The sequence below is a fragment of the Cucumis sativus genome, chromosome 1 (genome assembly GCF_000004075.3).
Source record: "Cucumis sativus cultivar 9930 chromosome 1, Cucumber_9930_V3, whole genome shotgun sequence".
In the NCBI taxonomy this organism is placed as follows: Eukaryota; Viridiplantae; Streptophyta; class Magnoliopsida; order Cucurbitales; family Cucurbitaceae; genus Cucumis; species Cucumis sativus.
In genome coordinates, this window is record NC_026655.2 from 24,253,203 (window position 1) to 24,275,507 (window position 22,305).

The 22,305-nt window shown below is 30.8% G+C and overlaps 2 protein-coding genes and 1 pseudogene across 2 annotated transcripts; 1 reads left to right on the forward strand and 2 right to left on the reverse strand.

The window, feature by feature from the left end:
• Window positions 1-1,460: 1,460 nt before the first annotated feature.
• LOC105434516 (calmodulin-binding protein 60 B-like) lies at window positions 1,461-3,324 on the reverse strand. Its single transcript, XM_011650227.1, has 5 exons — window positions 2,946-3,324; window positions 2,685-2,848; window positions 2,477-2,575; window positions 2,173-2,351; window positions 1,461-1,653 (listed from the first exon to the last, which is right to left on the reverse strand). The coding sequence occupies exons 1-5, from the start codon at window positions 3,322-3,324 to the stop codon at window positions 1,461-1,463; spliced, it is 1,014 nt and encodes a 337-aa protein (XP_011648529.1).
• Window positions 3,325-6,830: 3,506 nt separating this feature from the next.
• On the forward strand, window positions 6,831-8,991 carry LOC101206194 (annotated as a pseudogene).
• A 1,697-nt stretch (window positions 8,992-10,688) lies between these two features.
• On the reverse strand, window positions 10,689-13,317 carry LOC101206429 (calmodulin-binding protein 60 A-like). The gene is made up of 6 exons (XM_031880208.1): window positions 12,797-13,317; window positions 12,275-12,339; window positions 11,677-12,155; window positions 11,383-11,546; window positions 11,164-11,262; window positions 10,689-11,047 (listed from the first exon to the last, which is right to left on the reverse strand). The coding sequence occupies exons 2-6, from the start codon at window positions 12,310-12,312 to the stop codon at window positions 10,850-10,852; spliced, it is 978 nt and encodes a 325-aa protein (XP_031736068.1). The 5' UTR covers window positions 12,313-12,339; window positions 12,797-13,317; the 3' UTR covers window positions 10,689-10,849.
• Between the last annotated feature and the right edge of the window lie 8,988 nt (window positions 13,318-22,305).

The window sequence follows — 22,305 nt, forward strand, 5'->3', positions numbered from 1 at the left end:
CACCAACTTTGGACTTAAACTCGTTGATTTGATTCTTTTTTCAATCAAATCCGAGGTCAGAACACGATCATGCACTAAAGTCCATAAACCAAAACCCTATATTTTTACTTTTACATTCTAATTTTGTTTCAAGTTTTTTTCTTCTTAGAACTCAAAGTTTTGAAATTACATTAAATACTCATTTTTAGTTAATGGCTATTAGTTGAATGAAAAGATTTATCCAATAAAATTAGATATTAATAACTTTCCATTACTACTAAACTTAATTAAAAAAAATTTAATATTTCAACTTTTCTTAAACTTTGTTATCGTTCTAACACTTAACCCTTAAAATTGAAGATGATCGAGAAATTATTGTAAATAAATGAAATGTTTTGATTAGAAAAAAAATAAACTTGAAACTGAACTGTAGGATTTAATTAAAACCTACTTATCAAATAGAAATCAAACTCACAAAACTTAAGATGAAGGTGTAGTTTTTTCTTTAAAACTTTACTTTTAGGTTTAAGGAAGCTGAGGTTTCTCAATGAAGCCTATATACGATTACAACGTTCTATATACTTTAAACTAAAATAAAATAAATGTAAAGTTATCTATATGGATTTTTAATAGAGCAACTTACATCATTAGAAGAAAGAAAAAAACAAAAAAACTAAATTAGGTTCATGTGAGTTATAACTTTTAAATTGGAAAAACGATAAATTCGTAGCTCGTATTTGTCGATGGACTTGAAGAAAAATACCCCATTTTAAAAATAAATATAGTCATTTGATTACCTTCTGATTGACATATAATTACCACCATGCGACAACTGTCATCTGATTATCAGCATCTAACTATCATCTGATCATATAGTCGTTTGATTACTTTTTTATTTTCATCTGATCAATTTTTTATTTAGTTAGCTTTTTGATATAGTTATTTCATAGTAATTTTTATATTACTTGATTGCTATCGTATACTAAATTGTTAATGATAGTGACTTGTCATCTTATTGTTATTTAATTTAATTTTGATAGTTATTTAATTGCAAATAAAATCGAATGCTAACTTACAAATTTTCTTTTACAATTATTAAGAGTTCTAGTATTATGTCATTGTTACGATTGTTATATAGTTGCTAATGATACCAATTGTGTATGATTACTATATGATAATTAGTCAACAATATTGACATCATTATCTAATTAATATATGATACCAATTCTTAATGTTATTGAATACAACTTGATAATGATTTTGATAGTTGTCTAATTGCTATTTGATATTAGTAGTTATTTGATTAATATGGATTCCTAACCAATTGTTGTCCAATAATTATATAATTCTTGTTCGATTAAAATATATTGTGTGTGAAGCCGCCTCTTCTGACCGGAGATCCACGCAGCTCACCCAAGAAGAACCCACGCCAGAGAGTCTCCAACAAACCACGTGAAGAAACCCACGACCGAAAAACTCAGTCAAACCACGCTGAAGGGCGGAACCCGTCGCCAACTGGCATTCCGGTCGACGCCCTCAACGTCAACCTCTTCACCGTCGGTTGCCTCTCTCCTCTTCCTTTTGTTTGTTTGTACGGCTGCACCTTTTCTCTCACTGTCTTTGTCAGCTCCCCCCCTCTCTCTATCTCCTTCTTTCTTTTCCCAATTAAAAAACCTAAAGGAGAAGATGAAAACAATTGTAAACCTCTTAAAATATTTTTCATTTCTGCAATAACAAAAAAAGAAAGATATCTTTCATATTGAAAGCTATATGTGATGATGATATCATTGATGACTGCAATCATTAATATACCTTTCAGTTTTGAGAAACCAGGAACAAATATTTGAATGTGCATTCCATAATCCTTAGTAAATTTTATAATAATCATGAAATTTCATGCTATGTTTGTTAATTATTTATTTAATTCATCGTCAATGCTAATTGTAATTTATATATTGCAGTTGACTTTTTTTCATTTATTGAATACAATTAATGCTTGAGTCAAACATGTAGCATTATTTCAATACATATATAATATATATAGATATATATACCCCACAATAATTAAAATAAAAGGTGAAATATTAATATAAAAAGCGTGAAGAGAATAATAGTTTTTGTTTACATAAAATAATTAAAGATACAGATTCATTTGTATTTGGTAGTATTATTGGTTGCACAATATGCATTTACATATCTTCCACTTCATGGTTGTATTTATATGAAGTTGAAGCTTCTTGCATGGACTCCCATTCTTCAACTGTTGTCTCTAAAAACTTATTCCAATCATTTGAGTTCCTTTGCTCACTTCCTTCTAAGTCTCCTTCTAAACCTTCACTTCCCATGCATTCATATTCAAACATATCTTGCCTCTTCAAGTTCATGTAATAAAAAAAAAAAGAACTAGAAAAGTGAGAAGTATTTCGATTTGTTTGAATTGACTTTTAAAATAGATTTCGTCTTAATTTAATTAGTTTATGAGGAAGAGTCGTCAAACCTCAAAGCTTGGAGCAAAGTTTTTGTCAAGAGGAACACATTCCAAAGCATTAGTGACCATTGCATTCCATGACTTGTTTGACACCTTCTTACCAAGTAACTTCATGATCAATGCATGAAAAGGAAATTGGTTTAACAACTTTTAGATCATTATCTAAATAAAAATGGGTAAGTGACGAAGAACTTCGATGATACTTTTTTAAGTTTACCTTTCTTAAGTAAAGAGGACCCTTTTCTTCATAAGTTCTTAAAAAATCATCAACCGTTTTGATGCCTTGAGAAGATAATATTTTATGATAAACACCATTTCTTCTAATTCTTTCTAATCTCCATATCTCGTCTTCCCTTTGTGGAGGGTGGTGCTTCTTGCTCCCTACATTGAAGCAAAACAAACTATGTATGTATTAGAAAGAAAGAAGAAAAAAATGTTCAGTTTAATTTGAATAAAAAAATATAAAATAGTTAACTACCTTTTCCTCGATGATCCAAGACTCTAAATGGTTGAGATACAGATTCTCTAATTCTTGGAAACTTGCCATAAATTTTATCATCCGCAATTCTTAAACCTAATCGAAACTGTTTGGATCTCACCCAACTTGAATTGTCTGTGAAGCTCAAACTCTTGATGAACCCAACTCCATTTTTGAGATGAAGTTTCAAATCATTACCCACAATTAAGGGCCTTTTTCCATCCCTTCGAGACAAAATGTTTTGGCTCATGAACTCTTCCGAGTCTCCGTCGAGGACGATGACCTCAATTTGTGCTATCGACAATGGCCCGTCGGAGACGATGGCATTGGAATGATTGACATCAATAAGTGCAACTTGTAATGCATCACCATTCCCCATATCTATCTCGTTGTTGGTAAAAATAGTGGAAGGGATTTGGTTGAGAAAACATAACCTAAACTTGGTTGTTTCTTCATTGTTATGATTATTTAGTTGGATAGTGCTGCAAAAAACAATCATAAAGTGAAACAAAACCATGCAAAGATATTAATTAATTAGGAGGGTGAATGCAAACAGTGAGAAGTAATTCAATTTTTTTTTGAAAAAATAGAAATTAACCTTGAAGATGACGATGAAAGAAATTGAATGTAAGACATAAACTGTCTATCAAATTCCTCACTGACCTGAAAAGGAAAAAAAAAAATTAATGAAACTAATTTGAATCTTGATAGTGCAAAAAATGAGGACTGGTTTTTATTTTTTCTTCTGAAAAAAGATACGGTAGGGTCAGTTAGGATTGGTTTTATTTGGAAGAAAAATGAGGATTGGTTTTAAGAATGGAAAAGGTTTGGAATTTCCCACTGGACATAATTTGTGGATGAGAACAAAATTATAGATAGGTTCAATTGGGGAGGGGAAAAGAAGCCATTTCAATGAGGTGAAAAAATCGACTAGAGTTTGGTTGAGGATTCTATTGAAAAAATCTAGAGTTCTCGTAATCTCTATAACACATACGTAGGAGATACTCGAGTCAATACTTGAGGTGTTGAAAGAAAACATTTTGTTTTCAAGGGTTTTGATACCTCTAACCTCACATTTTTGTTCTATCAAAGATGAAAGTCACATATCCAGAGGTTGAATAGTTTTGGATTTTGAATATGGGTGTTTAGACAAGAATAAGACGGATGAAGGGATAAATTATATTGGTGTATGTGTACCGGACATCTTAACTAAGTTGACACATTCATATTACTACCCTCGTCATACTAGAATTGGTCTAGAGAAGTGATTCATAGCCAAGAACGATAGGAACAAGATCGAGCAAGAGGAGAGATCATGAGAAGAAAAGTACTCTTAATTTACACACAAAATCAAGAGTACTAGAAAAGAGATAGAGAAGGAGATTGAAATTACCAGCCGACAAAGAATAGCTTCCATTTGAGACCATAATTGAGGTGACAAAATGTTAGCTACAATGTCGGACGCGGCTTCAGAACTAAGAAAAAGAAAAACACCCCAAGTTCGTAAATCTAATGATCGCAAAATCCATAACAAAAAAAGAAAAGAAGAAGAAGAGCAAACCAAGGTGTTGGGATAGAGTTAGATGTTATTTTAGGGCTAGTTTCAGAAGGTCGATATGTTGGAGGCGTTGACGAGCCCACTCTAAATTTACTCTAAATCTCACAAACTTTTAAGAGAAGAAATTTGTTCTCTTAGAAAACTCAATAACACACAAGAGAAGAATGTTGTTCTCTTGAAACTCACTTACTTTCTAAAACTCAATTTGCTTCTATTGATTTGATTCTTTTTATCTTTTGTATACAAATGAAGGAAATGATCTCTATATATAGTATTCAAGAGACACTTCCTAAAAGACACAAAATAAATGAAGTACATGAATACATACCATTCATGTACTTGAATAATTACATGTATCTAGAAATGCATATGTATCTTGAAACTAGAAATGTATCTATTAATGTGTTATCCATAATGTATCTAGCTTATTAATTTCTAACACGATATTCATGTTCATTGTGAAGGTTTTGAAAGTCCCTCTTTTTGTCGTTCTCCATATTTTAGTTTGAAACTAGCTATTTGAAGTAAGGCAAAAAGAAGTCTGGGTATATATAATAATTTTGGCCGATATGTGTATATATCTTTTTAAATTATTTGTTACCTTTTTGATAGAAGATACTTCGAAAATTCATCTGAATTTGCTGAATTCAGATATATTATATTGATGAGAGAGAAAGAAACAGTATAAAGGTGTAACCCAAGGAATAGAAAGGTTTATGAAATCAAAGGAGAAAGGTTAGAAGGAGAGATTAGGTTACTTCCCAATGAAAAAAAGTTTATTTTTTTCTTTTTTTGAAAATATATTTTTATGGTCTAGATTAAGTTTGAGTTAGGTTATAATTAATCTTTTACTTTAGAAAGATACAAAATAATTTGTGTGGGCAAGCACTAGGATAAATTTAAGAATGATATTGTTTGGTGGTTCTTCAGGTCAAAATGTGAAGCTTTCTTTTAAGAGAAGGATAAGCATAGTGGGGGAGAATAAAAAAGGAAGAAGCAAAGCTGTAAAGTTGATTGTAAGAATTGGAAAAGGCAAGAGGGGAGAGAGAGAAAACGAAAATAGACAAAAATATATGAATATAAATGTATATATGAGATCAGAATGCATGTCTTGAAGAGAGAGGTAAGGGAGATTCAAAAGAAAAAGGGGTCATGTTTCCCTATTTACAAATCCCCATGTGTACGTTCATAGTACGTACTTAGGTTGTCACTGATCTGATACTTGAAACTTAGCTTCATTCATTAACAATAACAAATAAGAACACCAGAAATAATTAACAGTTGTTGGAGAGATAAGAAGGTGAGGAAAGATAAAGGAATGAAAGCATTCGAATTATTGAGGGATACCATTCTTATGGGTATTTTTTAAACAGTTTTTCATATATATATAAAAGACTAATAGTGAGAGTATTTTTCATATATATTTAAAATGGTTGACAGCACAAGTCATGAGAAAATGTTTTGTTATTTTATTGTGGGGTATGTTCTCTATTATATACTTAACTTTTCTTACTTGAACCACTTATAGCCTTGTACATTATGATATATTATTTTTACATCATTTAAGAACTATATAAAGATGATGATTTTGTGCAAAGCTCTAGAGCTAATTGGTTGGACATGAGCCTTAGCTAATATTGAGGTTAGCACATGGACTCCAGCTTTATTGCAACTATTTGATTAAGCTATATTATATACCATCAACTTAAACTAAAACCAATCTTTGAAACTATATAACATAAACACACACAAGTATGACTATAGTTTAAACAAATGCATGTTAGTTGTACGACAACCCTTAAATATGTGTCAAATATCAATATCGATGTGTATTTTTAGAAAAGCTATAAATATATGAGAAAAACTTACAAGGTCTCGTGTAGATTATAGTTAATTTTTTTAGAATTTTGTATTTTGTGTTTAAAACATCTCTAAAATTTCAAAGATTTCAAAAATACTTTTTAAAAAGAATTAAAAAAATATTCTTACCATTTAGTTTTAAAAAATCTACAAATGCTACTGCAGGTCGTATAGTTCAACCTTTTTTTAATGGTGTTTTCATATTCTACTTTTTTTACATTTTAATATTACAACTTAATTATGTGCCTCTTCAAGGGGTGATTTTGATTTTGAAAAATAGGATTGTTTTGAAATTAAAACAAAAAAAAGTTACTGAATGAAATCGCAAAACTTAATTATGTGCCTCTTTGGTTGTTCGAAAGGCCAATGCTCTTAATTACGTAACTTTTCTAAACTACTGTTGTCTTTTCAAGTTAATGTATTTATGCTACTGATAATCGGGTTTATGTGATTGGTAATCCATCACCTTCTTCTATTGTTCATGCAAATATATAACTCAATCTTCTTAATATCCACCTTTTGCTAATTCCAACGATTTCATGAAAATTACGATTTTATTTTGGAGTTATAAAAGTTGATGAGTACACCCTACAATATTAACCCAAATAAAATCGAGATTTCAACAAACCAACTACAATGTGAGCAAATGAGTCATTAGAATGATTGTCATTATCAACATATATTATGCTCATCCAGCTCGGAGCTCCAATAGATCTCCATTTTCATGGAGATTTTCTGCTTTGCCTTTTTCTCTAGACCTTTCTTTTGAAGATCAATGGACTGCTCATCTCTCAGTCTCAGATACACGGCCACCGCACCAATTTGGCTGCCATTGCCTTATGCGGTTACGTGCATTTAGTTTCAAGCACCAGTCCCACCGTTTCGCTTCTCTATTGTTTCCTAAATTTGTTGTATGCGTCGGTCGATTGCGTGTATTTACTGTGCCATCTCTCTTGCGACGTACTTCAATCTGAGCCGAGCCAAAAAAATGACGTCTCGTGATTCCTCCGGTTCCGACAATGGCCTATTACCTCTTACTGTTTCCACTTCCAGCCGACGTCACGATGTTGAGTCTGGACTCTCCTCCGGCGAAAGCATTGACGAGGAGAAAGAAGAGGGTGTATCGGATTCCTTCGACATTGACAACACCAAAAATGTCCCTCTACAGATACTCAAGCGATGGTGGCAAGCTGCATCGGTGCTTAATGCCTCTTGGAGATTTCGATATACTTTGGACTTAAAAAAGGAGGAAGAGAAAGAACGAAGGAGGTGGATGATTAGAGCGCATGTACAAGTGATAAGGGCAACGCTGCTTTTCAAATTGGCAGGGGAACAACAAATTTGTTCATCAGTATCACCTCCACTGTCAAGTAGTGACTATTACATTAGTTTGGAACAACTTGCTTCATTGACTCGTGATCAAAACTTGTCTTCTTTACAACAGCATGGAGGAGTTAAAGGCTTATCAAATTTGTTGACAACAGTACCGAGAAAGGAATATCAGGAGATGAAACTGATTTGCTTAACAGAAGAAACGCATTTGGATCAAATAAGTATCCAAGTAAATTGAAAAAGGACGGAGCTTCTTGAGATTTCTTTAGGAAGGTTGGCAAGATTTAACCTTAATCATCTTGATCATAGCTGGAGAGGGTGTGGGTATTAAAACAGAGGGTGTAGAGGAAGGATGGTATGATGGAGAAAGTATTGGCTTTGCTGTGTTTCTTGTCATAATGGTCACAGCGATTAGTGATTATCAAAAGTCCCTTCAGGTTCAGAATTTAAATGAGAAAAAGCAGAACATATACAAGTAGCTAAAGATCTTCAGCGATGGTAGAACTTTAAGGGTCTCGATATTTGACCTTGATGTTGGGGATGTTGTACCTCTTAAAATTGGAGATCAGATCCTTACTTGATGGAATATTGATCACTGGGCATTCACTTGCCATAGATGAATCTAGCAATATGACAGGCGAAAGTAAGATTGTTCGAAAGGAGCAGAAGGCACCCTTTTTGATGTCTAGTTGTAAGGTTGCAGATGGAGTTGGTACCATGATGGTAACTGCCGTTGGAATCAATACTGAATGGGGATTGTTGATGGCAAGTATCTCAGAGGATACTGGGGAAGAAACTCCCTTGCAGGTCCGGTTGAATGGAGTTGCAACTTTCATCGGCATAGTTGGGCTTGCAGTTGCAATTTCTGTGCTAGCCATCCTTTTGGGCAGATACTTCACGGGAAATACACACGATGCAAATGGGAACCCTCCATTTCGGCGTGGCCATACGAGTCAAAGTGATGCTGTCAAATGGAGTTATTAAAATGGTTACTGTTGCTGTTACTATTGTGGTTGTGGCAATTCCGGAAGGTTTACCTTTGGCTGTCACCCTAACACTAGCGTACTCCACGAGGAAAATGATGGCTGGTAAAGCACTGGTTCTTAGGCTGTCTGCTTGTGAAACCATGTGCTCTACAACAACAATATGCAGCGATAAAGACTAGGAAAAATTGAAGTTTAATTTCATATAAATATCTATTTTGAGATGCTTTTGCAATTTATCCTATTATCAATCGTGACTTAAAATTTTAGAATCTAAAAAATTACATTATATAGAGGTGCATCGTTCTTCCTACTCTGGTCGCATAGGGGTGCATGCATAGAACCACAAAAAGTTATTTCATTACACAATTGAGGGAGAAGTCTTTCCCTACTCAACAATGAAAATACTCATGAAAGCATACCTCAACAAGGGGATATGCAACCCAAAAAATAGTCCATATACTAACTCAACCCAAAGACAAAAGTAGGATGCTAGGCTAAAAGACAAAAATGGGAAATGCAAACCAAAGATTAACCAAAGACAAGAATTGGACCCACTTCAAACCAAAAATAAGAAGCAAGGCTCTGAAAAAACAGAAAAACAAGAATTGGTAGAAGGTAGGAAAATATGGGAGTGTCTTATTGGATTTAACAATTTAAACAATTCTTATTTTTCTGTTTTTTCTAGAGCCTTGCTTCTTGTCTTTGTTTTGAATTGAGTCCGATTCTTGTCTTTTGGTTAGTCCATGGTTTGGGATTGCCCACTTTCATTTTCTTGCTTTTTGTCTTTGGTTCGAAGTGGGTCCGATTCTTGTCTTTGCTTAGTCTTTGGTTTGGAATAATCCACTTTCCTTTTCTTCCCTTTATAGACGCCTTTCCCATTTTTGTCTTTTTCGATCTAGACTCTAGAGTCTAGCACCTTGCTTCTTGTCTTTGGGTTGAGTAAGTATTGACTATTTTTTGGTTATAGATCATTCAATCCAATGGCAGTGGATATCAGGGAAGGGAAAATGAAGAAGAAGAAGGAAGCGAAAAAAAGAAGAAGAAATGGAGGTGGCATTTGACAGCTGAATCGTTTGGTAAATATGAAGATAAGGAGGGAAGAAGAAGAAGTATATCCTCGTTGCGGTGCATGAGAGGAAGACAGTTTAGAGGAATGGGTGGAGAAACAAACACAAGCAGAAGAAGAGCAAGGAAAAAAGTTAAACCTATATTAAAATATTGTTTCAAATTTTAATAAAAATAGACATCACTTCAAATTTTCTCCTTAGTAGGTAGTAAAAACAGTGACGATACATCGTTAAATAATTATCGAGCGTTAACAAAAGTAAACTTCAAAGTTTGAAAATTGAGAGACCTCGAATACAATCTGAGAGTTCCATCAACTTTTTTATTAAATAAAATGGAAAGTTATCTGTATCAATTTTAAATAAATAATGGTCCGTTGAATAACTATTTCATTTATGTTTTTGATTCGTGGAAATTAAGTTTGTTTTATCACCATGTCTTCCAAAACTTTCATCATTCTTGATCAAATTTTTCTCCTTATTCTTTTTTCTTTTTCTTTATATTTGTTTTTTTACTACATTTTGCCATCATGTAAAAAATAAATAATAAAAGTAGCATAAGGATAACATATTTTATTGCAAAAATAGTAGAGGTGACTCGTAGTCAACTAGTAAAACCTTTTAAGATGTCAAGTCTTCACTTAATCCATGGTAAAAGTCTAATTGATATATAGCATATTTTTCATATTGAAAAGTGTATGATGAATTATTTTTTAGTTATAAGAGTGATTGATTAATTGGAATACGATAAAATTAGGGGAAAAAAAAGAGAGAAAAAAGATATAATCATATGGGTAAAGATTAGAATAGGAAACACAAACAATATATAATATATGTATAGATTAACTGTAAATAGTTACAAGAAAAAATATAGTAAAGTTTTGATGTTACATTATCCACATGTAACAAATTGAAAGAAAACAATAGAAGACAAATTCTTAAATACAATGCTTGAGTCAAACATGTAGCATTTAAACATATATATATTTCCCCATTTATTTTAATTATTACTCCACAATAATTAAAATAAAATTGGAAATATATATATAAAAAAGCTTGAAGAGAATAATAGTATTGTTAATTATATAAATAAAAGATATAGATTCATTTGTATTTGGTAGTATGATTGGTTTCACAATATGCATTTACATAGTCCACTTCATGTTGCATGGGTTCCCATTCTTCAAGTGTTGCTGTCTCTAAAAACTGATTCCAGTCACTTGAGTTCCTTTGCTCACTTACTTCTATGTTTCCTTCAACACCTTCAGTTCCCATGCCTTCATATTCAAACAAATCTTGCCTCTTCATGTAATAAAAAAAATACTAGGCAAGTGAGAAGCATTTCCATATAGATACGCGTTTGGATTGAATTTTAAAATAGACTTTGTCTTAAGTTTATGAAGAAAGAGTCATCAAACCTCAAAGCTTGGAACAAAGTTTTTGTCAAGAGGGACACATTCCAAAGCATTAGTGACCATTGCATTCCAGGACTTGTTTGAGACCTTCTTACCAAGTAACTTCATTAATGCATGAAAAGGGAAATTAATTATTAATTTAACAAACTTTTAGATCATATCTAAATAAATAAAAATGGTAAGTGATGAGAACTTTGATAATACTCTTTTAAATTAGTTTACCTTTCTCAAGTAAAGAGGACCCTTTTCTTCATAAGTTTTTAAAAAATCATCAACGGTTTTGATGTCATGAGAAGATAAGATTTTATGATAAACACCATTTCTTCTAATTCTTTCTAATCTCCATATCTCGTCTTTCCTTTGTGGAGGATGGTGCTTCTTGCTCCCTAGTTAAACAATTGAAGCAAAACAAACCATGTATATATTAGAAAGAAAGAAACAAAAAAGTTAGGTTTAATTAGAGAGAAAATAACTCGGTTTAATTTGAATAAAAAAAACATATAAATAGTTAACTACCTTCTCCCCGATGATCCAAGACTCTGAATGGTTGAGAAACAGCTTCTCTAATTTTTGGAATCTTACCTTGAATTTTCTCTTCCACAATTCGTAATCCTAATCGGAATTGTTTCGATCTCACCCAGCTTGAATTATCAGTGAAGCTCAAACTTTTGATGAACCCAACTCCATTTTTGAGATGAAGATTCAAATCATTACCCACAATTAATGGCCTTTTTCCATCCCTCGGAGGCAAAATGTTTTGGCTATTGAACTCGTCTGAGTCTCCATTGAGGACGGTGACCTCAATTTGTGCTATCGACAAAGGACCGTCAGAGACGATGGCATAATTATTGACATCAATAATTGCAACGTGTAATCCATGATCATTCCCCGTTTCTATCTCGTTGTTGGTAAAAATAGTGGAAGGGATTTGGTTGAGAAAACATAAACTAAACTTGGTTGTTTCTTCATTGTTATGATTATTTAGCTGGATAGTGCTGCAAAAAACAATCATAAAGTGAATCAAAACAGTGCAAAGATATTAATTAATTAGGAAAGTGTGAATGCAAACAATGAGAAGTAGTTCATTTTTTTTTTTAAAAAAAAAGAAACTAACCTTGAAGATGACGATGGAAGAAATTGAATGTAAGACATAAACTTTCTATCAAATTCCTCGATGACCTGAAAAGGAAAAAAAAGAAAGAAGTTTGAATTTTGATTGTGCAAAAAATGAGATTGTTTTAAAAAATGAAAATGTTAGAATTTCCCACTAGACATAATTTGTGGAGTTTAGTAGATGGGAACAAAATTATAGATTGGCTTTGTAAATTCGACTAAAGTTTCACATCGGTTAGATAAGAGAATGATCTTGGATATATATAAGCGAGAAAAACTATCTCAATTGAGACAACATTATATGATCGAGTAGATTTCCTGAGAGGTGTTTATTGTCCTAAGTGCCATTTCAATGAGATAAAAAGATGGATAAGAGTCTGGTTGAGGAACCCAGTGAAACACTACGTAGGATACTCAAAGTTATATAACAAAAATGAAGCTCGGTAATAGTTGTGGATAGAAGTGATTCATAGCCAAGAACGATAGGATCTGGAAAAGAGATAGAGAAGGAGATTAAAATTACCAGCCCACGAAGAATATCTTGTATTTGAGACCATAATTGAGGAGACAAATCGTTAGCTACAATGTCGGACGTGGCTTCAGAACTAAGAAAAACAAAAGCACCCCGTGTTCGTAAAATCGTTAATGATCACAAAATTCTTGACAAAAGAAGAAGAAGAAGAAGATCAGCAGCTTGAAAACAAAGAAAAACAAGAACACCACGTGTTCGTAAAATCATTAACGATCACAAAATCCTTGGCAAAAGAAGAAGAAGAAGAAGAGCAGCTTGAGAACAAAGAAACACAAGAACACCACGTGTTCGTACAATCGTTAACGATCACAAAATCCTTGACAAAAAAAGAAGAAGATTCAAGAAGCAGACCGGACAGGTGTTGGAATAGAGTTGGATGCCCTTTTAGGGCTAGTTTCAGAAGGTCGATCATGACCATGTTCATTCTTAAGATTTTGGAAGTCCCTCTTCTTTTGTCTCTCCATATTTTGTTAGTTTGAAACTCTTTCAAGCAAGGCCAAATGAAAGTTTGGTAGAGTTCTGAATATGTAACTGTGTAGAAAGGGAGGGCGGGGTATATATAGACTAATTTTTGTTACTTTTTGAAAGAAGATTCTTAGAAAAATTCATTTGCATTTCCTGAATCAGATATATTGAGAAAGAAACAAATGTAAAGGCCGTGTAATAGTGTATGAAATCTTTAATATAAGGAATAGAAAGGTTTATGAAATCAAAGGAAAAGAGGTTAGGAAGGAGAGACGGAGTTTCCCATTGAAAAGGAAGTTTCTTTTTTCTTTTTTCTTTTCTTTTTTGAAAAAATATGGTGTAATTAAGTGTGATTTATTTAGGTTATAATTGATCTTTTATTTTAGAATATCAACTAGGTTTTGTCCCTACGAAGTTCCCTAAAAAATTACTCTTTAATTAAAAAAAGATTAAAAAAATATCCTTACAATTTAGTTTTGAATAAAAATCATTAGAGACTGTCTGAACGTTAAATTAGTTATTATAGTTGAAATTTATACTCGTACGTAGGTATCATAGATTATTTTAATTCAGATAGGGACTAATAAATACTATAGTAGAGAGGAAAAAAAAAGATAAGAAGAAAATAGTTAACACGATAATAAATAAGGATTTAAAATAATAATATTTTAGTTTAATTATAAATTATAATCTTTAAAGAAAACAACTATGTTGTAGTTGGAGCACCAAATTTGATGGAATGAGGTATAATAATCCACTCCACCCATTTAATATAATTAGGCTCAAACACTTGCATACTATTTTGTTTTACAACTTTCAAAAGTTTAAAAAATACTTTTAAACGGTTAGAAAAGTACTTCTAAAATATGTTTAGTATCGATATTCGAGCTTTGAAAAGTTGCATCAGTATATATCCTCTCACTTTTTTTCTTTTTCTTTTTCGAAAATGAGACAAACTGCCAAAACAGATCAAAGGGAAAACCCCATCTAAACACAAATATTATTAATAAGCAAAGTGACTAGAAAGGGTTGGAGAAAAGCCCTAAAGAGAAGCTATTAAGAGAGTGAGCTATTGGTATCCTCACTTTAAGAAAGAGCAAAAAGTTCTTTGAACGTTTGATCTAAATAACATTTTTCTATTATTTACCATTTTGTTAAGTTATAGGATTTTGATTTTGAAATTTTGGGACAATTTCTGGAATTTTATACTTTACTTGAAGTTTTGGTTCATATACATTGTGTTATGATAAAATTGGGCATAAGAATTAGTGAAATGGAAAAGAAAATAGAGTATCTATGTGAAAAAAGATAATATGTATACAACTTGTTTTTCAATTTGGTTCTTTTCATAGTTCATTTAATTTTTCTTTTCTTGGAAAAATAGTTTCCAACCTTTGGCTACTTCATTGCCATTGCTCTTTAAAGTATTTATTATAATTAGTATTAAGTTTACTCTATGTAATATTTTGTTGGTATATACATTTCAATTTTTTTATTACATGATGTAAGTAATTAACGATGAGTTGTGTTAAGTGATATAATTAACATGTAGAACATAATTTATTTTTCTTAAACAAATAAATTTAATTATTTTCAAATTCAAAGCTGCTTTTTATTCTTTTTATAAAAGAAATTATTAAATCAAGCTCTCTTTTTTTGCGGCAAAAGAAAAAGTGGGAAAGACCTCTTGAGGTGCATGTGAAATCTTCTGGTATTAGTCTATTGGTTGGGATTATATTAGTCAACATTTTTTAAACCAAAATTAATGGTCTTTTAATATAATCTTTTACATTTCATATTACAATTGCAAGTTAGTTGCGCAGCCACCCGTCGGGTCGATCGGGTCGAAAGATCACCTACTTATTATTCTTTTTCATTCAAAAAAGATAGGCTATACAATATAAGATTTTCAACTAATTAAGTTAGACACACTCTATTAGCACTATAAAGTGATCTCTTAAAGTTATATATATAATACATTAAGTTAGTGATGATGAGATTTGTGATCCGTAATCTATCACCTTCTATTATTCTTTGAAAAACATAACTCATTTGATCGTTTAAACATCCACTTATTGTTGGCTTATAAAAATTGAGATTTCAAAACAACCCATTATCTCATGGTTGTCGTGAGAAAAAAGAAACATTAGAAATGCAATCAAAATCTGATATTAGTTTTAAAAAAATGATCATAAACATAAACTCTCTCCTTGGGGAGTCTTCACGTCCCATTCCTCCTTTTTCTCATCCTCTTCTTGGGGAGTCTTCAAGACTCGACAATGCCATTTTTTCTTTTAGCTTTTCATATAAATTTTATTATTATTTTTTTTCAATTATTCCATTCCCATTGCTTTTTCTTCTTCTTTTTTTAATATATTTTTCATATAAATTTTGTCTTCTTTCTTGAATTTTTTCATATAATTTTTAAGTTAACTTTTTCAAAATAATGTTAATACTTCTTTTAAATTTTTATTAAAATCCGTTGGAATGCTCTAAACTATTGTTCTTTTTTCTTTTATTTTTTTAAGATGATAGAATGTGATTGTTTTTATTTTTTCTTTTTAATTTATTTGATCCATTTAATAAATCAAATAAAATAAAAGTACAATATTGAAATTAATAAAGGATAAATGTAAAACAAGAAGAATCTGTCAATCAATAACATATATAATAACTTTATATATATATATTAATTACTAACAAATTTATTATATGTTTTTTGGAATCTTATATTCACTAACGTTTGTTTGAACAAAATTATTAAAATTATTTTAAACAAATCAGTAAATGTTAACTTCAAATAACTAAACAGATTTAATATAGCATTTCACAAAAATTAAAATCATCAGCTTAAATTTAAAAATAAAATAATACTATACTTGATTTATTTGTTGTATAGAGATTAAAATTTAATATTTAAAAAGTACATATACTAACACTAAGTAAGATTCAATATTTGAGAGTAAAAAAAATCAAGAGAAAAATTATTGTAAATGATTTTATTTGTTTAGTTAGTTCTATTATTATTTTTTGTAAGTTGAAAACTATAACCACAAACATATTAGTGAAGTATAATAGATAATCTATGGCGATAGCAATAGTTACCGAGACAAACTTATAATTTCTAATTTTGACTATTTACAAGATTAAAATCTATACATTCAATTTTATTATTTTTTAAGTTCTACAATGTTAAATTTTCAAATGCATCAAGAATCATATTTTGTTCATTTTTAAACGAAAAATGGTTGAAGACCGAATAAGTTGTGCGAAGAAGAATACACATATCATACATATAATCATCAAACATTTTAAACAATGAAAAAAATAATTTATTAATAAGCCAAGAGATTACAAAGGGCTAGAGAGAAGTTCGAAAAGCTCTTAGGATAGAAAATCGAGAAAGTTGAGAGCTAACGAATTAGGAAAATAATCTTTGAATAGGTGATGACGACTACACCACGTACCTATATAATTACAATTGTCTTTTCCAGAGATTAAGTAATTTTACTTATTAGCAAATATTCTTCTATTTATTTTACAAACAAAAAATGATCTCCTTATAACAACAAATTATTTATTTAAGAAAAATACTATGTATATATATATATCGGCAAAATTAATATCCGAGAAATTATACATGTAACGCATGGAACGCTCGCAAAAATAGCAAAAGAGATTTATGATAATACGATCTATGTCATTATATTTTCTAAATTGTAAAAGTAGCGAATTTAAAAACCGATAACTCTCTAATAACATTCTAATAGCCGTTTGATATCATTAGTAGATATGATTGGTTTTTTCTTCCTAAAAGTTTTTGTTATTGATGTAGTTTTCGAAAAAGAAAAAGTAAAGTAGAATAGTGAGAATTTAACTGAAGAAAAGATAAACTCAACTTATTTAATCTCCGACCAAAAAAGCTTAATTTTGGTGTGAAAAGGCACAAAAAAGGAAAAGAAAAGAAGCCATCGGTGGCAAAATTAGTTGGTCTTTTACACTATAATATAATGAGGGAAAGTGTGATTACAAAACCTTAGGAATGATTAACATAGCAAAAGAAAATAAAACCAAAAGAAATGTTTAATTAATTACCTAGTGTAATAATTAATATATTGCTTTTCATTATTTAATTCTAAAATGTTTTCTATTTTTAAATATTCAGTTATTTCTAAAATATATTGCTTCAAATCTTAGCTTGGGGAAGAAATAGATTATTTTCTTTCTTCCTTCCTCACCATATTTTTATTGATTCAATTATTCCTTACTCGAACTTGTACATATTTGAGTTTTTTTCAAGACAGTGATTACGTCTGTCGCACAACAACGATTAACATTTACATATCTATTGTATTATTTTTTTTCTTTTCTTTCTTGTGTTGAGTGTGTTATCACAGTGCATGCACTTTAATTCTTAACTAATTAAGTAACAGCTTGTTAAAAAAATTGGAAATCAATTTTGAGCATTGGATAGGAAAGCTTTTTAGCTCACAATATTTTCTTTAAAGTATGAACTAAATCACATGGAAAGAAGTATTAAGTGGAAGATGTTTTAAACATCAATATAAAATATGTGTTTTATCAAATAATAATTAAAAAAACACACATCTGCTTAGGGCCAACAAGTAGTCAATATATATAGTTTGAATTTTGAAACTTTGAACCATTTAGGGTTGTGGTGGAAGGGCTCTAAAAGCTAGGATTTTAAAATAGAGAGATCTTGAAGTAATTTACTTACCTAACTAAATATATCATAACTTCTTCCTCAAGTTTTTAAAATCTTAAATAGTTGTGTTTCAAAATTAATATCTTAAACAAAGTTTCATTGCACAAATTTCTTCATTTATATGGACAATTAATTTGTTACATTTTTTATGACAAAAATTTAAATACTCTTCCATAAGATGTCACGTTTTTTTTAAATAAAGTTATCTTACATTACAAAATTTCTAAAAATATTTTGTTATAATTTAAATATTTTGATTTATATACTCCAATCATGGTAGATAAGAACAATTTATAAAAAGGAAATTCTAAACAAATGTATTTATGATATTGCACAGTAGGGGGCTTTCTTTTAGCATTGCTTTCCCTTTTGACATGAGTTGTTCTTTAGCTCTTGCTGTACGTATTGAACTATATACATACATATATATATATATATATATATATATATATATAAGCACACACACACTCAGATTAAACCAAATCTTCTTCCTTTAATTAATAACCAGAGGTATACTAGAAGTTATAAATGGAAAAAATATCTTCCCTCTGGTCTCGAAAAAATTGTTATGCATTTTTGCACCAGCACTTGGAAGTTAGTTGAGTATTTTTCATTATGGACTATATGTTTGGTAGGTATTGATCTTCATTATCTAATATCTCTTCCAACTTTATTATGAATAGGAGATGTCGAGCCCTAATGCTTTTGCTTAAAAGGTTTTGGTTAGTTGATTAAAAGAGAATTTATGTCTGTTGAATAAAAAGTTTGGTTAGTTGAGAATCAATAAAAAAGAAAAAAAAGTTTGGATAAGGAGACTAGTGTCAAGAGTATGAAAGTCCCAACACCGAATTTATATTAAAAATCCAAGAAAGTACAAAGAGCTAGAGAGAAGCCCAAAAGCTCTTCGTGAAGAAGAGCGGAGAAGTTAAGAGCTAACGAAATAGAAGAATAGTCTTTGAATAGGTGATGGCGGCTACCCCACAAATCTATGTAATTACAACAATCTTCCCAGAGATTAAGTAAGCTGTTTTGTTTAATAACGAATATTCTTCTATTTCTTTCAGTCCAAATACTCCAAAGGACAGCTACCGTTGCTTTCGTGATAATAATGTTTCTTCTGGTTGAAAAGTTATGATGTAAAAGAGATAGCGCAACTGATTTTAGATTGTTGAACGAGTGCTGATACCCAGTTTGAGCCCGTAAGGTGTCCCAAAGGAAGTTAGTCGCTCTACAGTTTACAAATAAATGATCACTTGTTTCGTAATGAGAGTGACACATGACACACCGGTTTGGATTTATACAAGTTTTTGGTTGTCTTCTTTGAAGAACTTCCATAGTGTTGATACGTTCATGAAGAATGGACCAAAGGAAGAATTTGCATTTCTTGGGGATAGACGATTTCCAAAGAGCTTAGAAAATCTGTGGGTCGAGTCCATTATTCCGATTGAGGGGGAAATTTTGGATGGACTTTTTTTACTGTAGTCGTGGTGAAGACCTTGTTGTTTTCTAGCTTCCAATTCGGTTTGCACATACCTTTGTCTTCATTCGGATAAGGAAGGTTTGAAGAGATCTGATTCCAGAGTCCAATATTTCTCTATCATTTAGTGGCCTATGCGGCTTTATGTCCCATTTCTTATCCGTTGGATTCCACAACTCTTTTACCAAACTGTTTTTGGCTTGAGATAAAGCGTATAATCTCGTGATAGCAATGGCTAGAGGACCATTTGTACTCCGATCCATTTTTTATGGTAGAAAGAAATATTTTCTTCATTATTTATTTTTCAAGAAATGTTCGTTTCAAACCAATCTAGGCCTATAATAATACTCTTCCAAGGGGCTTTGGCAGTACTAAACTTACCCAACGTTTGAGATTTTAATTTCCTGGAAGGGTTTCTTTGTATTTGGCTGATATGATTTTTCTCCAAAGAGCATATGGCTCATTATGAAATGTCCACAACCATTTGCAAAGAACAGAGAAATTTGTGTCTTGAATCGTTGATACCCCAAACCCTTCTTTTGTCTTTGGAGTAGTTATTTTGGCCCAGCTAATTAAATGGGAACCTTTTGTTACACTGGACCCTTTCCACAGAAAATCTCTCCAATATTTTTCAATCTTTTTGTGTACAGCAGCTGGAGCTTAGAAAACAGACAGTTGGTATGTTGGCAAGCTAGATAAAGAGGAATTAATTAGAGTGAGTTTTCCACCTTGAAAACTGGGAGTAGTTCCAGTTATTGAGATTCTTGTTGATAACCTTTTCCCAAAAGGAGGTTGACTTTAGGTTGCCTCCTAGAGGGACTCCAAGATAAAGGATGGGCGGGTGGTGAATAGGAATATCCCAATTGTTAGCAACTTCTCTGGCACGATCATCTGAAGTGTTTATGGAATATATAGTGGACTTTGATAAATTTATGTTTAGCCCCGAAGCTTTTTCAAATAGGTCAGTTAAAGTCATCTTCAAGTTTGCCAAAGAAACGCCATTGTCTTGAACAAACAAGAGGATATATCATCCGCAAAAAGAATATGGGTTAAGCTACATTGTTGTTGAAGTTGACTCCCTTTATTGAGTTGCTTTTCTCCATATAGGGGATAACAAGATGTTTAGATAGTCCATGGCAAGAACAAAAATAAAAGGAGAAATTAAGATCATTTTGATGGATGCCCTTGTTAGCAGGAATTCAGCCATGGGGCTTGTCATTGATGAGGATGGAGTAAACCACATTGCTAATACAAGGTTTGATCCAATTTGGTTGAGAATCAATATATTGATGAGTATGTTTTGATATGTGTGCACAAGTTTGAATCTGTTTTTTATTTCTTGTTTTTTTTTTTGTTTTTGGAAAACTAAGCTTATTTGTTTAGTTTGAAAATGAAGTTTATTCTCTTGCATTTGCTTATAATTTGTATCCCTCTTAAGTTAAAAAAACGTGAGAAAAAAGAATGTAGAAAACAAAACAAAATGTTTAGAGGTGGAAGAGACATGAAAAATAATCTCATAGAAAGAAAACGTTCCACTTTTTCTTTCCAAAAAAAAAAGATATAAACTCTAAATTTGAAATTGAACTTTAATTATTACAAAAGATTGCAAGTTGTATACACAAAGTGAGAAATGTTTGAATTTGAATGACGACGTGGATGAACAAATCTTTGTTTGTTTTGTATATTCTGTTTCTCTTTGTTCATTCAAACCTTTAAATTAATAATTATAAACATCTTTCCGTTTTTTCAGTTTCATTTCTCACTAATAATGGAAACATACTTCTTAATTTTCTTTAATTAATTAAGATAAAGTAGTGGGATTTATGAGATAACCATTTTGGATTCATTTGTAATTTTTTTCTGCCTGGTACTCGTAACTATTTTTGGGTTTTATTTTAAATTTAAGTTTAATTTGTTTTCCCAATTTCTTATAATTAATGGTTTGTAATTTTTAGATTGTGAAGACTTAAATTTGTAGGAATATTTTCAAAAATAAAAATATATTTTTAAAAACTATTTTATAAAGATTCAAACTAGACTTGATGGTTATGGACATATTGTGATTAAGATAGGTACATGAGAGTAATTAGAAAGATTTTGTGTTTTGAGTGCAATAAAGTTGATTAGTTTGGATTAGGAAACATTTGAAGGTCAAAATTAAGAGAAACAGAAGAACATACTTTATAAAAGAATGTGCAATGTTCAAAAGTTAATTAGACTATAGAAGTTTGTTCAAAAGTTAATTAGACTATAGAAGTTTGTTCAAAAGTTAATTAGACTATAGAAGTTTGTAAAGTCAAGTTGTTTAATCTCGATTTATATACGAATAATATTTATAATTATATCCTCACATTTTTATGGAAAAAGCTAAGTAGTCAAATTCATACAAATGTTGAAATAAATTGTAAGAATAGTCATATTTTTAGTGTGTTTATTATATAGTGTCCAATGTGTTTAGGTAAAATTTATGAATCCGTTCCCAATTGGTTATTGACATTTTGTGATTAGGATAGGCATGTGGAAGTAATTAGAAAGTTTGAGTGCAACAAAGTTGTAAAGAGAGGAATATAATTGATCGAAAAAATGTGGAATGTTGAATAGTGAAAGACTATAAAAGTTTGTGAAGTCAAGTTGTTTAATATTGACTTATGTTGTTTGTGGGCCAAATACCACTCATATATATATATATTCAAATAATTCTAAATTAATCACATACAACAATTATTCAACCTAAATTTTGAAAACCTTTCTTAAATTTTGAAAATAAAAAATGGGATGGGTTATCAATTTAATTCAATTTTATTCTTTTTAAAATATAAGATTAATATTACA

Excerpts from the sequence above, each read along its gene's own strand:
- LOC105434516 (XM_011650227.1), bottom strand. The coding sequence starts at position 3,324 with ATGGGGAATGGTGATGCATTACAAGTTGCACTTATTGATGTCAATCAT. Across the intron at positions 2,849-2,945 it reads CTTGGATCATCGAGGAAAAG|GGAGCAAGAAGCACCACCCT; the intron begins GTAGTTAACTAT and ends GCTTCAATGTAG. Across the intron at positions 2,576-2,684 it reads GTCCTCTTTACTTAAGAAAG|TTACTTGGTAAGAAGGTGTC; the intron begins GTAAACTTAAAA and ends TTGATCATGAAG.
- LOC101206429 (XM_031880208.1), bottom strand. The coding sequence starts at position 12,312 with ATGTCTTACATTCAATTTCTTCCATCGTCATCTTCAAG. Across the intron at positions 12,156-12,274 it reads CTTCCATCGTCATCTTCAAG|CACTATCCAGCTAAATAATC; the intron begins GTTAGTTTCTTT and ends TGTTTTTTGCAG. Across the intron at positions 11,048-11,163 it reads ACTTTGTTCCAAGCTTTGAG|AGGCAAGATTTGTTTGAATA; the intron begins GTTTGATGACTC and ends TATTACATGAAG.